The sequence below is a fragment of the Danio rerio genome, chromosome 24 (genome assembly GCF_049306965.1).
Source record: "Danio rerio strain Tuebingen ecotype United States chromosome 24, GRCz12tu, whole genome shotgun sequence".
Lineage (NCBI taxonomy): Eukaryota > Metazoa > Chordata > Actinopteri > Cypriniformes > Danionidae > Danio > Danio rerio.
In genome coordinates, this window is record NC_133199.1 from 23,026,840 (window position 1) to 23,043,922 (window position 17,083).

General features: G+C 33.6%; 1 protein-coding gene across 2 annotated transcripts in view; it reads left to right on the forward strand.

Moving 5' to 3' along the window:
* Window positions 1-17,083, forward strand: part of prex2 (phosphatidylinositol-3,4,5-trisphosphate-dependent Rac exchange factor 2) — a 258,834-nt gene that overhangs the window by 207,972 nt on the left and 33,779 nt on the right. For both annotated transcript variants that reach the window (XM_001923322.6, XM_073940635.1), the window contains exons 36-37: window positions 3,901-3,967; window positions 9,518-9,708. In XM_001923322.6, coding sequence (XP_001923357.1) covers window positions 3,901-3,967; window positions 9,518-9,708 — 258 coding nt within the window. The remainder of the gene's footprint in view (window positions 1-3,900; window positions 3,968-9,517; window positions 9,709-17,083) is intronic.

A 17,083-nucleotide genomic window follows, 5' to 3' on the forward strand; every position in this document is an offset into this window, starting at 1 on the left:
AGATGAAGAAGGCATAAAAGCAATAGTTTTTCATATTTATATAGGCTAGAAAACAATATATTTAGCAATATTTTAATCCTTTACACTTATATCCAATATATATTCTTATTATATTCTATATATATATATCCTTAATATTTTTTTTCATATGTAAAGATATTTGCGTATTGCTCTACATCTTCCTGTGTGTATTAAGCAGTGTGTAAGCGACTTTAGACCGGGTTTGTTTTGGTCTATTGAAAAATCTATTATAGTTTCTCAGAATAGCAACACGCCAGCAGTGCGCCTCAGAGCGCCCTTTCTTTTTAGACCAGAACGCCTATGGGCGCACTTATAAGCGCAAATGCATTTGCTATTTAAACAGCGTAGCGCAACGCCTCAAAACATTTTGGCTTTATTTAGTTTGACTTTTACAGTATCCTAAATTAAATTTTTTTTTATACTATACTTACTAATAGCAATATATTAGACGCTTTTTTATGATAGAATGGTAAGATCATCTTTTTATTGAATTTAAAAGGAAATCTACCCTGCTCCTAAGCATCTAGTAATATTCTTACAGTAATGTTTTTATTTTATATTAATTTAATTAATACTTTTTTCATAAATATTCCATCAAATTTCCAAATAATGTTACAAATGTCTTTTAATTTCATGTACACCGTACATGAACAAGGTAAAAAAAAAAATGTATTCATTTTCCTTTGGCTTAATCCCTTATTTAACTATTCCATTATGTTTTAGGCCAAAAAATTGGTTGAATTGTGTTGATTCAGCTCGTTTTTAGTAGTCTGAAAAAGCAGCAAAATATTTTGGAGTGCATTATAGTTAAAAAATTAGGCAATCATTCTGGTTCATACTGGTTCAAGCCTCAGTTGGGTCGGTTGGCATTTCTGTGTGGTGTACATGTTCTCTCTGCGTTCCTGTGGGTTTTCTCTAGGTGCTCCGGTTTCCCCCACAGTCCAAAGACATGCGGTACAGGTGAATTGGGTTGGCTAAATTGTCCAAGTGTGAATGAGTGTGGATGTTTCCCAGAGATAGGTTGTGGTTGGAAGGGCATCCACTGCTTAAAATATGCTGGATAAGTTGGCGGTTCATTCCACTGTGGCGACCATAGATTAATAAAGGTACTAAGCTGAAAAGAAAATGAATGAAAGAATAAAAACATTAAACTTGGGGAAAAACATCTCAAAATAATAAAAAAATAATAATAATAATAATTCTTGACCAAACTAAACAGAATCCATGTGTCTTCAGATAAAAATGGACAGGATGTATTTGGGTACTGTAAATAAGAACAATTTATATGAAGCTAAATGAGCAGGGATGGTAACAGTTATAATATTAACATTTTCTTTTTGTTACGTTCGACCCATTTATTCCAATAATTGTTACTGACCCCAGCCTTCTGAACAGTGTAGTGCACATATATTATATTTTACTCATTTTATTGATTTAATTTCCTTTTTTAAATTGGATTGTAAACTTCTGACTGATATATCACCCACAAAGCATTCAATAAAGGTCAAAATAAATGAGAAAGGTAATGAAACAATAATACAGTGTGATCACAGACGTTCCTGTGCACTAAATTGGCTATTAAAGTCCACCAACAGCAGAGTCAGCTTAAAGATTCATGTTTCTAACACAGTTAACCTCCAGTAGTGTTTGTTTTTGCTTTGCAGGAAATGTTTGCACCGCTTAAAGAAGTGGAAATGAAAGTCCTTTTGTAAATCAGTGAAATTAGCGTTTAAAGCTCTTAGTGCTTTAAGCTGATGGCCTCTGGGTGTTTCTAAAGATCTTTGCTTAATGCTTCTCATTACACTAACGAGCGCTGCTGTGATTAGTATGCGGAATGAGTTCAATCTGATGATGGCAGCTCATGACGTTTGTTTCGAGAAAGAGAATACCTGAGTTTGCATTTGTAAACATCATTTGGCTTTATTAATAGTCTCTAATGGTGCCACATATTTCCATATCATCTGCTCCAGTCGGCGTAGGATTAATATCGTTGACTAATTAACAGTAATATTAATGCTGCGTCAGATGTGAATATTATCATGATAAATCTCACCCTGCAGGGCAGATGGCGGATTAATTTACCTGACAGTTATCATGTGCTGCAATATGGCATAGAACCAAGATAGGCAGGATTTTGCCATGTATTTTAATCTGCCTATATTTGTATGTGGATATCTGCATTTTATCTATATCCATGAAATGTTTAATCTGTTTTTATCTGTAATCATTCATTGTAATGCATTCATTGAATGAATGAATGAATGAATTAATTAATTAATCAATGAAATATTTAAGAAATAAATTTGTGAATAATGTTTTGAATAAAGAATGCAAAAATGCTTGTATATAAGAATGAATTAGTGAATGAATTAATTGCTCACATGTATTAATCAAAATTAATACATTTTCTAGTCTAGTAGTAAAACTTAACAATTACAATGTAGTCTAATTTGTGCAATGAATGAATGAATGAATGAATGAATGAATGAATGAATTAATTAATTAATGGAAATATTTAGGAAATACATTTGTGAATTGTTTTTTAAAAATGCAAAAAGTGATGAATGAATGAATAAATTAATTTTCAAAATAAATGCATACATTAAATAAATGAATATGATATTTATGTAACATTTAACTTATTTAAAATCTAAAATTCACAACAGTCCAATTTGTGGAATGAATGAATGAATGAATGAATGAATGAATGAATGAATGATATTATTTAAGACTTGCATTGGTGAATGACTTGTTACTGAAAAAATAAAAGAAAGTTATAAATAAATGGATGTATGAATAAATGAATAAAATAACAAACAAATAAATTAATGAATCAATAAATTAATTAATGAACGAATGAATGAACGGTTGTACAAATGTTTGAAAGAATGAATAAATGAATGAAAAAAGTATTGAATGCATAGTTGAATGGTTGAATGAATGAATAAAGACATGAAGTAATGGTTGAATGAATGAATGAATGAATGAATGAATGAATGAATGAATGAATGAATGAATGAATGAAAATATTTAACATTTTCATTATTGAGTGACTTGTTTTTGAAAAAATAAAAGAAAGTTTAAAATAAAAGGATGTATGATTAAAAGAACAAACAAACGAATGAATGAATGATTGAATGAATGAATGAATGAATGAAAAGTATTGAATGCATAGTTAAATTGTTAAATGAATGGTTCATTGAACGAATGGGAAATATTTAAGAAATACATTGATGAATGACTTATTTTTGAAATATTAAAAGAAAGTAAAAATAAATGGATATATGAACGAATGAATAAAAGAACAAACAAAAATGAACAAATAAATTAATGAATTAATAAATAAATTAATGAATGGTTGAAGGGTTGAATGCATAGTTGAATGGTTGAATGAATGAATGAATGAATGAATGAATGAATGAATGAATGAATGAATGAATGAATGAACGAACGAACGAACGAATGAATGAATGAGTGTTCATTCAACTGTGGCATAAATTAACTAAGCAAAGGAAAATAAATGAATGAATAAACATTTCATAGACCCTGAACAAGTAGAACACATACATAGAATATAACAATAGAATACTATAACAATCATCCTATTTCAGCTTCTCTACTACCCCATTTGTCTGATATAGTTAGAGCAGGCCATAATTGAAATATGAAATGAATCCCAAAGAGCTGTTGATGTGTGTTGTTTCAAAATAGAATTCCCAGCTGGTTTGTTTATAGACTCCTCTGATCCAGGTTTATATGTAAAAGATAAATCAAACCCGTATTGAAGGTTTACAGCACATCCCGTGTTGCTTGTGTATGAAATTATTGTTTCTGCATGTTCATTGTTTACACTAACATCTCTGTATTAATCCTCCATAGGGCCTTTTATCTGGATAAATCAAACCTCACTAACAGCTCGGCTCCTAAAGCAGCCTTCATAGACAAGGTACGTGCTGTCACTTACTTGTGCATATGATCTGCTGGTTCTCGTGGGAATGTGTTTTTGGGAATTTGTTTTTGAAAGAACAGTGAAATGAGTTGGTTACTGTATTATTACTGTATTACTGTCATAAAGAAGGAAGCTGAATGACATTTTAGCATGACATTTCCATATATATTTTTTTACTTACTTTTGTGTCATTGCAAGACAATTTTTATGAAAAATTATCAAGAGTCACATCCACTGAATTGTTTCAACAAATTTGAAAGAATTATTTAAATTCAAGAATTAAACTGTGTGATTAGGTGAAGAGTTTGTACTTATCTCTAATTTAAATATCAGATTTAGGGATTAATCCATTAAACAGACACAAAGATATTTCCTCAGTTACTTAGTTTATTTGTTCATTAATTAAATAAGTCAGTCACTTGTTCATTTAGTCAGTTGCTTGTTCATTCAGTCTGTCTTTCAGTTGTTCATTTAGTCATTCAGTTTCTGATTTTAGTTAGTTTATCTATTAGTCAGTCAGTAAGTTGTTCATGCATGCATTCATTCATTCATTCATTCATTCATTCATTCATTCAGTCAGTCAGTCAGTCAGTCAGTCAGGCAGGCAGGCAGGCAGGCAGTCAGTCAGTCAGTCAGGCAGGCAGTCAGTCTGTCAGTGAGTCAGTCAGGCAGGCAGTCAGTCAGTCAATCAATTGGTTGTTCATTTAATCAATTACTCAACTGTTCAGTCAGTGAGTCATTCATGAATCCATTCGGTAGTTTATTAATGAATGAATGAATAAATACATTTTTTTTTTCAATCAGTCAGTCGAGTCAGTCAGTTGTTCATTTATTCAATAAGTCTACAGTTCAGTCAGTGATTTATTTATTAATCAATTCGGCAATTCATTCATTCATTCATTCATTCATTCATTCATTCATTCATTCATTCATTCAGTCAGTCAGTCATTCATTCATTCATTCATTCATTCATTCATTCATTCATTCATTCAATCAGTCAGTCAGTCAGTCAGTCAGTCAGTCATTTAGTGATTTAATCAATCAGTCCACTGTTTAGCCAGTGATTTATTCATTAATCCATTCGGTAGTTAATTAATTCATTCATTCATTCATTCATTCAATCAATCAATCATTTATTCATTCAGTCATCAGTCAGTCAGCTGTTTATTTAATCAATCAGTCCACCGCTCAGTCATTGATTCATTCATTATTCCATTGAGTAGTTTATTCATTTATAAAGTCATTCATTCAGTCAGTTGGTCAGTTAGTCAGTCAGTTGTTCATATAATCAATCAGTCCACCATTCAGTCAGTGATTATTTAATTTCATCAGTCAGTCAGGCAGTTGTTCATTTAATCAACCAGTCCATCGTTTAGACAGTGATTCATCCTTTAACTTTTTTGGTAATTAATTGATTAATTAATTGTTTTGTTCATTCAATCATTTATTCAGTCAGTTGTTCATTTACTCAATTAGTCCATCAATCAATCAACTAACCAACCAACCAACAAATCAATCAGTTTATCATTTAATCAATTAGTCCACCATCCAGTCAGTCAGTCAGTTTCTCAGTTTGTAATTCAGTCAGTCATTCATGTAGTCAGTAAGTTAGTCTTTCAGTCAGTTGTTCGTTCATTCATCCATACAATGACAATCAGTCATTTATTCGTTAATTCGTTCAATCAATCAGTTGTTCATTTAATCAACCAGTCAGTCAGTCAGTCAGTCAGTCAGTCAGTCAGTCAGTCAGTCAGTCAGTCAGTCAGTTGGTCAGTCTGTAATTCAGTCAGTCATTCATGTAGTCAATCAGTTACACTGTTAGACCTTACCGAGGTTTTTTACAGTAGAACACTGGCAACACTGTTGCCAGCCACTCACTGTAAAAGTTTGGTTACAGTAAGTAACTGGCAACAGTGTTGCCAGTTAATTACTGTAACTGAACCATTACAGTGAGTGGCTGGCAACAGTGTTGCCAGTTAATTACTGTAACTGAACCATTACAGTGAGTGGCTGGCAACAGTGTTGCCAGTTATTTACTGTAACTGAACCATTACAGTGAGTGGCTGGCAACAGTGTTGCCAGTTATTTACTGTAACTGAACCGATACAGGGAGTAGCTGGCAACAGTGTTGCCAGTTAATTACTGTAATAGAGCAGCAGTGGTAACTAACTGGAAACTATGTACAGTTAATTACTGTATTGTAGTGTTACAAATCACAGCATTATACTGCATACACATTAATAGTATGTCATATATAGTTATTGTAGTGTTACTAAAATTAATCGGTATTCTTAGTTGTTATTTAAAAATAGAAGGCATAAAATTTTTCAGACAAATTTATTTTATTGTTTTGGCACGAAACAAATAAATAACAGAAAAAGTATAACAAAATTAAGAAATCAGCAGATATAAATATTGTCTTGCATATTACAGGTCTGCACAGTAAGGCTGCAATCACACTAACAATGAGCAAGCAAAATTCTGTCATACGGCACTGCGAAGTGGAATTAAACAAAGCGAGTAGTGGAATTAAACAAAATAATTAGAGATTGAAAAAGCAAGCCAGAGAGGTCATGTTCTGATCTTTGATTGGTATCAAGCAATCACATGATGTGATTTCGCACGTCAGCGTTCTCCAAGCTTGAACTTTCCAATGCTGCGAATTATGAAATTTGTCGCATGAGCTATCATTCCAGGTCTGCAGTACTCACATGTGTATGAATGGAAGTCTATAGGGAGAAAAGTGCAGTGTGACCGGGACTTTAAGCTGTAACTCTAATTAAACACACCTGATCAAACTAATTAAGGCTTGTTAGAAATCTACAGGTAATGTTGAAGCAGGGTGGGTACTAAACTCTGCTGCGCTGCAGTTCTCCAGGAACTTGGAGTTTGACCCCCATGGTATACAGCAGTGGTGCTCAGTCCTGTTCCTGGATATGTACCTTCCTGCAGATTTCAGTTGCTACCAATATCAAACACACCTGCCTGTAATTATCACCTGGTGTTCAGGTCCTAATTAATTGGTTTAGGTGTGTTTGAAATGAATAGCAACTAAAATCTGCAGGAAGGTAGATCAGCAAATGAACAGCAAAAAACACAACATAATTATTTTAAAGTTTTAAATAATTAAAAACTGTGTTAAATCTCAATAAAAAGTTTAAAGTAATTATAAAAAATAAAGTTGGCAACACCGAAAAACCAAAGGATCCAATCTTTTATTGTTATAATTATCTCATGACAACAAACTTTTTTATTGTTTCTAATATAAATTCATAGGTGGAAACACAGCTCTGAAAAATACTTAGCAACAAACTCACAACCTGGGACCGGACAGTGGAGCTTTTGTGTGTGGATGGCTATGTGTATCATGTTTTTGTGATTCCCTATGACGATGTGCACAAGTTACCTTACTGAGATGAAGGAATTTAATTTTGGCTTAGTTGCCAGAAAGATACATACAACTGTTAGCATCTGTACATTATGGCAGTATGCAATATCCAATAAATACTTAAACTTAAACAAAAGTAATGTAAGAAGTTATATGAGGAGAGGCTAACTAGCTAACAATGTAGCTTTCAAGTAAACAGTTCAAGATAACAACAATATAACTTAAAACACAGCCTTATTTTAGAAACCCTCAAAAACATTTGAACACATTTTACTTACTCATTATAGATTCTTATTTAAAGCCTAAAACATATCAGACTCTACATCTGAATTGATGGACAGAGAATAGAGCGCACTCAGCAGTAAACAAATCAAACACCTGGCTCCCTTAAAGGGCCAGCATTTTCTAAAAACTATTTCTAACACCTTTGTGTTTAGAATAAGACAGACAGCCTGTGGGAGTGTATGGGGATGCCTAAATCATTATTTTCTGCCTTTAAAATGCACGTCTCTATAAATAGCAACATAAACCATCAGAGAATTTATTGGAATTAATTCTTTGCACTACACAATTTCATACAAAGTCTACTCCTTTCACAGTAAAATAATGTGTTAATAAATAATAAATGTTTTCTTTTATTACAGCAAAACACTGGCTATTTTGCAGTTATTTACTGCACAATCTACAGAGTAACAGTGCAGTTATACTAATTAAACACACCTGATTAAACTAAATCTAAAGGTAGTGTGTTGAAGCAGGGCTGGAACTAAATTCTGCTGGGCTGCGGCCCTCCAGGAGTTTGACATCCTTGGTACATAGCATATTTCCAAAGGAATTGCCTACATTTATCACAATCATGCACATATCATTGAATAAAAACAATAATATACAAACAATATACAAACGTCATCCAAAGCAAAAACATAAAAAATAAATAAATAATCTGATCCTCATGTTGTTCCAAACCTGTAGTAGTAATAATAATAATAATAAAAAAAAACAAATAACCTGATTAATACATTTATTTAGGAAAGTCTTTATACTATACTGTTAATGCCATTTTTACTAACTTCATTTGAAGTTTTCCAAACAAATTCATTGAGTCTCTGCGAAAATGTATGTACGTGCTGTTTAACATATTTTTTAAATAACACATTTTTAGTAGTTAATTAGCAAAATACTAATATTCAGCTTAAAGTGCAATTTAAAAGCTTAACTATTGACTAAACTAGGCAAATTAAATTAATTATAGAAAAGTAAACAAAGTTATAAAAATGATTGTGATAATTTGGTTGCTCTGTGTGAATATTTTTGCCTTTAAATGCATCTCGTCGATATCTTTACCTTTTAATTAGCTCTGTGACATTGACATTGGTTGACTCCTGATACTCAATGTTAAAAACATAAAAGGAACCAAAGAAAACACAGAGATGGCTGCAGAGAAATTTAGCTTATCATCAATGCATTGTCTCACTTTCTCCTCAATACTGACCATACACATACCAAAACTGAACAGTATATATATATATATAGCAACATAAAGCAGTACATGGGGTAATAATGGTTGAGCAGTAATTTACCATTTATTATCACAGTAACTATCTATAATGGGTACATAAAGTAAATTACTGTAATTTATTCTTTGCACTACAAAATTTCATACAAATCCTGCTCCTTTTACAGTAAAATACTGTTTCCTTTTAATACAGCAAAACACTGGCTATTTTACAGTTATTTACTGCATAATCTACAGTAAGGGTTAACAGTGTAGTCTTTTAGTCAGTTGTTCATTCATTGACCCATTCACTGGATCAGTCAGTGATTCATTTAGACATTGAGTCACTAATTTTAGCCAGTTGTTTATTCAGTCAGTTGTTCATTTAGTTATTCTGTCAGTTGTTCAATTAGTCAGTCTGTCAGCCACTCATTCATTAATTTAGTCATTCAGTCAATTGTTAATTTAGCCAGTCATTCATTTGGTGCTTAATTTATTCAGTCTATCAGCCAGTTATTCATGAAACAATTAAAAATTCATTTATTCTTCTTAGTATAAAATAAAAAAACTAGCATAATTCTACATGTAAAGAATGACAGATGACTATTTTTAGGTGAACTATCCCTTTGTCATGAACTCTTTCTTGTACTCTCTGTCCCTGTAGCTGATGCGTCCTCTGAATGCTATGGATGAGTTATACAGACTGATGGAAAGTTTTATCTCATGTCGTCGAACGGCTGCGTGTCAGTTCACAGCCTGTGGAGCGTCTGGAGTTGGGCTGCTCACCGTGGCTTCAGAGCTGTGCAGTCGTCTGGGAGCGTGTCACATCGTCATGTGTAACAGCGGAGTTCACCGGTCAGTCTGGGTTATACACACACATACAAGCAAAACTCTTCTCCCTTCTGTCCGACAGGCATCAGCTATTCGCCAGAGACTCTAAGTGGAACACTTTTATTTTTTCCTCCCCTGTCTTTTCCCCTTTCTGTCTGTTGCTCGAAGCAATTTACTCACTGTCACTTATGTCTTTTATCCTGTTTTCGTCTCTGCAGCCTCAATCTTTCTTCTGTTTTTGTGTTGTTTTTTCCTGGGTTCTGTTGCAGTTTTCTTCTCTTCAATTTCTCCTCGTACCATTTATTATTTACTTTACTCTGTTGTATGAATTGCACATACAAACGCTCGCGTATCATTCCATAAATAACCTTTCTTTGCAGATGAATGAATGAATGTTTTAAAATCATAATTAATTAGTTAAAATAAATGCTCTATTGCAAGTTTGCTGATGTAATATGATATTTAATGTTTGCAACATATCTAAAATCAAACATTTTCAACAGTTGCATTAAATGAATGAATGAATGAATGAATGAATGAATGAATGAATGAATGAATGAATGAATGAATGAATGAATGAATGAAAATACTTAAGAAATAAATGTGAATGAATTGTCTTGAAAAATCTAAAGAAAGAGATTAATGAATGAATTTTATCAAGTAAATCATCAATGTAAGAATGAATGAATGAATGAATGAATATTATAAAAACACAGTTACAATAATTGATAAAGTAAATGTTGTATTTATTATTTTCTAATGTAATATGCTATTTAACATTTACAACATATGTAAATCTAAAATTTACAACAGTTTTATTTCTAAATAGATTAAAGGAATGAATGAATGAATGAATGAATGAGTGAAAATATTTAAGAATAAATGTCAATAAATTGCTTTTTGCAAAATTTAAAGAAAGTGATCAATTAATGAATTTTATAAATTACATGCATCAACAAGAATGAATGAATGCATGAATGAATTAATGAATGGATGAATATTTTAAAATCACACTTACATTAATTGATAAAGTAAAGGTTGTATTTAACATTGTCTCATGTAATATGCTTTTTAAAATGTGCAACATATAAATCTGAAATGTACGTTTAATATGTGAATAAATGAGGCAACACGGTGGTGCAGTTGGTAGTGCTGTCACCTCACTGCAAGAAGGTCGCTTGTTGGGTCAGTTGGTGTTTCTGTGTGGAGTTTGCATGTTCTCTCTGTGTTTGCATGGGTTTCCTCCGGGTGCTTTGGTTTCCCCCATAGTCCAAAGACATGCGGTACAGGTGAATTGGGTAGGCTAAATTTTCTGCAGTTTATGATTGTAAATGAGTATGGGTATGTGTATGGATGTTTCCCAGAGATGGGTTGCAGAAGCTGGAAGGGCATCCACTGCGTAAAACATGCTGGATAAGTCGGCGGTTCATTCCATTGTGGCGACTGCAGATTAATAAAAAACTAAAGGCTCGTACACACCTGGACGCTGAGCAGAAGACTACGCAAAATCACTCCCTGACGTTGGATGGCGCTACACAACTTTAAGCTTGTAACACAGAAGAAGAAGACAAAGTTGACACGCTTGTTGTTATGGATGGTTCAAGTAGCAGCTCCAGCTCTAGTGCTGAAGAAATGATAATTGTTCACCAGAGCAATAAGCAGCTCCACGTTCATATCGCCATGGGCATCTTCTTCAATGTGCTCACGCATTGACAGTTTTGCGCTTGAGCACCTCCAAGTGCTGTTTACTGTAACTTCAGCATATCCGTTTTGCGTGTTGGTGTGCATGATCACATTGAAGCCCTTTTATTTAGTCACGAGGCATTAAACGTCGATGGAAAACGCGAGCAAAAAACATGTCAGTGTGCACAGGCCTTAAGGCGAAAAGAAAATAAATAAATGAATGAATGAATGAATGAATGAACGAACGAACGAACGAACGAACGAATGAATGAATGAATTAACAAATGAAGCAATTAATTAATTAATTATTGAATTAATTAATTAATGATTGAATGAATGAACAGATAAAGTAAATGTTATATTTCACATTTTCTAAAGTAATATATTTAACATTTACAACATATGTGAATCTTAAATTTACAACAGTTGGATGTATGGATGGATGAATGAACAGCATTTTACTTGCTGTCACTAATGTTTTTACTTGCTGTCACAGTTTTTTTCTGGGGTTCTGTAGCCATTTTCTTCTCTCCAATTTCTTCTCTTCATACCATTTAATTTTCAATTTCCTCTTTTGTATGAATATGTAATATTCTTCATTACGTGCTCATGTATCATTCCATAAATACACCTTTCTCAGCACTAATCATTCCTCCAGTGCAGTAATGAATATTCAGCATGTCAGTTCTACATTTAGAAATTCTCACTTATTCCATCATGTAAGACAGTCCAGACAGCTCTATCTCCCTAAGAGTTCATTTGTGAATATCGGCTTATGTATGTTATTCAGCTCAAAGCCTCTTTTGGTATCAGCTGGAGATGATATACTTTTTTCTTGAATCTGGAATTTGTTATTCGTTTTCAATTTCTTGTGTCTCCATGTGTCCCTCCGGAGACTACAAGAAGTGTTCTTCCTCCATAGATTTTGTTATTACAGTGCTTGAAAGGCAGCAATATCTTGGTATTCCTCACACATGCAGATTTTGTTGGAAATATCTTATTGGTTGGACTACCTTTGAAAAGTTTGGGGTCAATAAGATATTTGTTGGTATGTCTTGTATTATGTGATTAAAACAAATATAAAAATCAGCAATATTGAGACATGTAATTACAATTGAACATCTTTTCTTGTGAAGATTCCATAGAGTGCATTGATCCAGTATGGTAAATTGTTCTCTGATATCTGCATAGTAGGTATATGGCTTAGGTAAGTGCAAAAATTCTCCAGAAATGATTTTATATACTCATTTATAACCCCAGGAATTACCTCTAGAATGAAAAGCACAGTTTTGACCATATTTGGAATGGTCATGAATATTAATGAGCTCTGCTGACAGCTAGTGTCAGTGCTTGATGCTCACTCACACACACACACACACACACACTCATACACTATGAACAATTTTGTTTACTCAATTCACCTATAGCGCATGTATTTGGACTGTGGAGGAAACACAAGCACCTGCAGGAAATCCACCCAAACGTGTGGAAAACATCCAAACTCCACACAGAAATGCCAACTGACCCAGCTGTAACTCAAACCAGTGACCTTCTTGCTTTCTTGAGGCGACAGTGCTAATTACTGAGCCAAGTGGTTTATGTTATCTGTAAGCAGTGAGTGAGTAAATGAAATGAATGTTTGCTCCTGAGCTGTGTTGTGGATTAAATATAGGCTAAATTATAATTACACTTGACAAAAAAAGGCTGACAGATGCATTAATAGTTCTAAATGGTGGTTTTAAAACATTTTAATATTCATTCATTCATTTTCTTTTTGACTTAGTCCCTTTATTAATCCGGGGTCGCCACAGCGGAATGAACCACCAACTTATCCAGTGAGTTTTTACTCAGCGGATGCCTTTCCAGCCACAACCCATCTCTGGGAAAAATATTTTAATATTTGTTTTATAATATAAAACATTTTTGTGGAGACCCTCATACATTTTCTGGGATGGAAACAATATAATCCTTATTGGCATCTAGCATTAGCATTTGTGTAGCATCTTTTTTTGCTACATTTGATCTATAAAAAAATACTAAATAATATTTAGTAAATAAGGTGTGGCACCCAACCCCACCCCTAACCCCAACCGTCATTGGGTGATGAGCAAATCATACTAAATTGTATGAATTAGATGGTACAAATTCATACAAATTAGTCACTAAATCAAAAAGTTACGAATTGCCACAAGATTGCGTTGGAAGTTCACATTTAGGGACACTTTTTTATCCCATGAGGCCACAGGAGATAATTTGTGAATGGCAATGAAGTGATCCAGTTGAGGTCGATACACTAGGTCACGTGACACTTTTCAGTAGCAAGTTTAATTCAAATGCAGTATATTCAGTACAAGATTGCAGCAGCAGAGATCATGTCTGGTAATTAAGTGTTCACTCAAGTTTATAAAGGTTTCTCTTTAAGGCATGTATAATGTCTATAAATCTTGTCATAAAAAATAGTATGTTTATTACATAAAATATCACTTTCTTTGCAGTTTCACTATCAATAGTTATTCTAATATCTTTAATTCAAGTTAATTTCAGTTTAAGGATTTATTTAGAAATACATCAGTTCATTCATGCTAAAATTCTGGAAAATTATTGAATTTCTATTGAATTTTAAATAGTTTGTATGCTTGTGGCATTAACCAGCACACCTTTGTCATCGGAGTTTCTTTGGGCACAATCTTGAAACTGAAATCTGTGCCCACTTCTCTTGGTAAAATTGGATAGGAGCTGTTTGTGAAGTGCACAATCATTCCGGAGGAGCCCAATTGGATTTTAAACCTCCCTCTGACCGGGCCACTCCAGGAAATCATCCCTTGTTGCTTCAATGTTTTGTATGCTTTGGGCTGTTGTTTTGTTGAAAGATCTATTATCTATTTTTCCTCTTCTTATGAGTTTTTCCCGATGTTTCTCTCATCGCTGTCAGGAGGACTGTAACTCTTTGAGATTCGATTTAAAATGTTATAGGCCTCTTGGTGGCGTCACTTACTCCAGCTTTCCTCTTTGGCTGGATACTAAGTTTTGGAGGGCAGCCAGTTGTTAGAAGATTTACATTTAGTCATGTTTATAACAGGGAATAAGCTTCTTAAAATTATACAAATGTTTTTGTATATTTCATTATGCTGGCTTTAAGAACTTTTTTTCACTGATTTGCTTGAAAATATTTGTTTAAACATTTGATACAAATATCAAAGATATAAAATATCAAAATCAGTGCTACCTACAGTAAAATTGATTGATCCAAACCTGCCAGAAATTATTTAATTGAATTCTCACTGGGTGACAGAGCTCCTCACCCTATCTATAAGGACGAGCCCTGCCATCCTGTGAAGGAAACTCATTTCAGCCACATGTATCCGAGGTCTTGTCCTTTCGGTCATGACCCAAAGCTCATGACCATAGGTGAGAGTAGTAACGTAGATTGCTGGTAAATCTAGATCTTTGCCTTTCGTTCAGCTCCTTCTTTACCACAATGGACAGGTACATTGACCGCATTACTGCTGCCGCTGCACCAATCTGCCTGTCAATCTCACGTTCCATCCTTTCCTCACTTGTGAACAAAACCCCAAGATACTTGAAATCCTCAACCTGGAGTAAGGACTTTCCTCCAACCTGGAGGTGGTAAACCACCTTTTTCCAGTGGAGCACCATGGCCCCAGACTTGGAGGTGCTGATTCTTCTCCAAGCCATGTCACACTCGGCAGCAAACTACCCCAGTGCATGCTGAAGATCTATGCTCGATGAAGCCAACAGAACAAAATCGGAACAGAGATGAAATCCCTGGTGAGGGTATAGAGCTGGTCCAGCGTACCACGGCCTGGACGAAAACCGCATTGTTCTTCCTGGATCCTAGGTTCAACCATTGGCAGGATCCTCTTCTACAGTACCCTTGCATAGACTTTCCCAGTGAGTAATTATGATATTATTCAATATTCTATAAACAAACTCACTAAACACCAAAAACAAGCTTGTTCATACTACTTATTTAAATTGGTTGAATCAACACTCTTCTTAAGTTTTATTTGGGGCAAATTAATTGTTGTATGTTCAATTCACTTAAATATGTAAAAACAAATAAGTTATAGTAACTTAATCAATTTGTGCTGGGACAACATGAAAGAATTGTGTGGAACCCAGTATTTTTTACAGTAAAGGAAATTTGAAACGGTGATTGTTATTTACTTATTTTATAGTTAATATGGATACTATTGGAATATATTGATATATTAAAGTCATCTAAATTATTTCCCAACATAATTACTATGTATTTAAAAAACAAACTAGTTCATATTAAAGATTTATGTAATCTGGGTAATATATTCTGGGACACCAGAGACATACATTGGAAAAATGTCAAAAAAGACATAATATGATATTTTACCAAAAAGAGGTTTAGCCAGTTGAAATGAGCCATTGAAGCAATATGCCAACAAGTACAAAACCCATAAGCAGCTTCATAGTAACACCATGGAAACCATCCATAACACATTAAGTGTACATTTACATGGCAGTGATGTACTAAAAATGAAAAAGTTATCATTTGTGTTTTTAAAATGTTTTGCTTGTCAAAAATTTGCATTTCCAAGCTTCCGTAATATTGGTATTATTTAAATGAACAGTTAAACTGTAAACAAAGCAGTTTTCACTGTTAAACTTGAGGTTTGATTGATAATAGCTTATACAGGATGTGGAAAAGAACAGGAGGGTGTTTAATTTTACTGGAGCTGTATGTTGTTGATTTCGGATTTCGATCTCAATTTTAGGGCTTTACACATGACACACACACATGCTGCTCCTTGAGTGGCACTTTACTGCAGTGTATTGGAGAAAGCAGCATGAAATGTTTTTAGCATTGTGTCTTGGTTTGGGTGTGACTAACTCACATTTGCACGCCAGGGCAATTACAGGCCACATCTCAGCTTTAGTGAAGCCGCAGGTGCTTCGACCCGCTGTAGATGTGGTGAATTCAGTTTTCTTTACCCCTCTTAACATGCCTTCATCAAGTAAACTCTCTTTATCTAACTTATGTTTGTTCATTACCAATGAGGGCTTTTTTATACTGTTAATAATAGCCCATTTTGTTCTGTAGTTGGCAGATTCAAGATGTTTTGATACATAGGTTAGAACTTAAAGGAATTTTCTGTGTTTTCTGTCCCTCCAATGAAACTCTACTAACCTGTTAGCCAGCACTCATTTATAGATTTACACCTGTCACCTATACCTACCTTTAAATAGTAACAGTTCTTAAGCCCAGTGAGCTACAAACAAAAAGAAAGAAGACAATTTCAGTTTTAGTGTGGTCCATCAAGAAAGTTTCAATTAAAAATATTAAGTAATGAGAAAGAAAAAAATTGTACTGTTCAATATATACATATATTTCATATACAAACACACAAAAACATTAACGTAGTAACCTAGAAAAAAATTTTGACTTAAAAGCCAAGTGTCTCATGAGTTTTTTTTTTAAATTTGATGAAGATACCTTGCAAAATGAGATATCAGGGTTCTACTCTCCCTCTTTTTTAGAGGAGCTTTCTCAAAATGACCTTCCCAAACTAAAACAGTAGCAGTTGCTGAATAATTTGCTCTACATGCACAGTTCATGTATCTTTGAAAAGAAGACACTTTGTGCTTTAATCTAGAATTTATAATACTCAAATTTATAGATAAACCTCTCTTTTTTCCCCCCCCCAAAAAAAAAAAAATATAT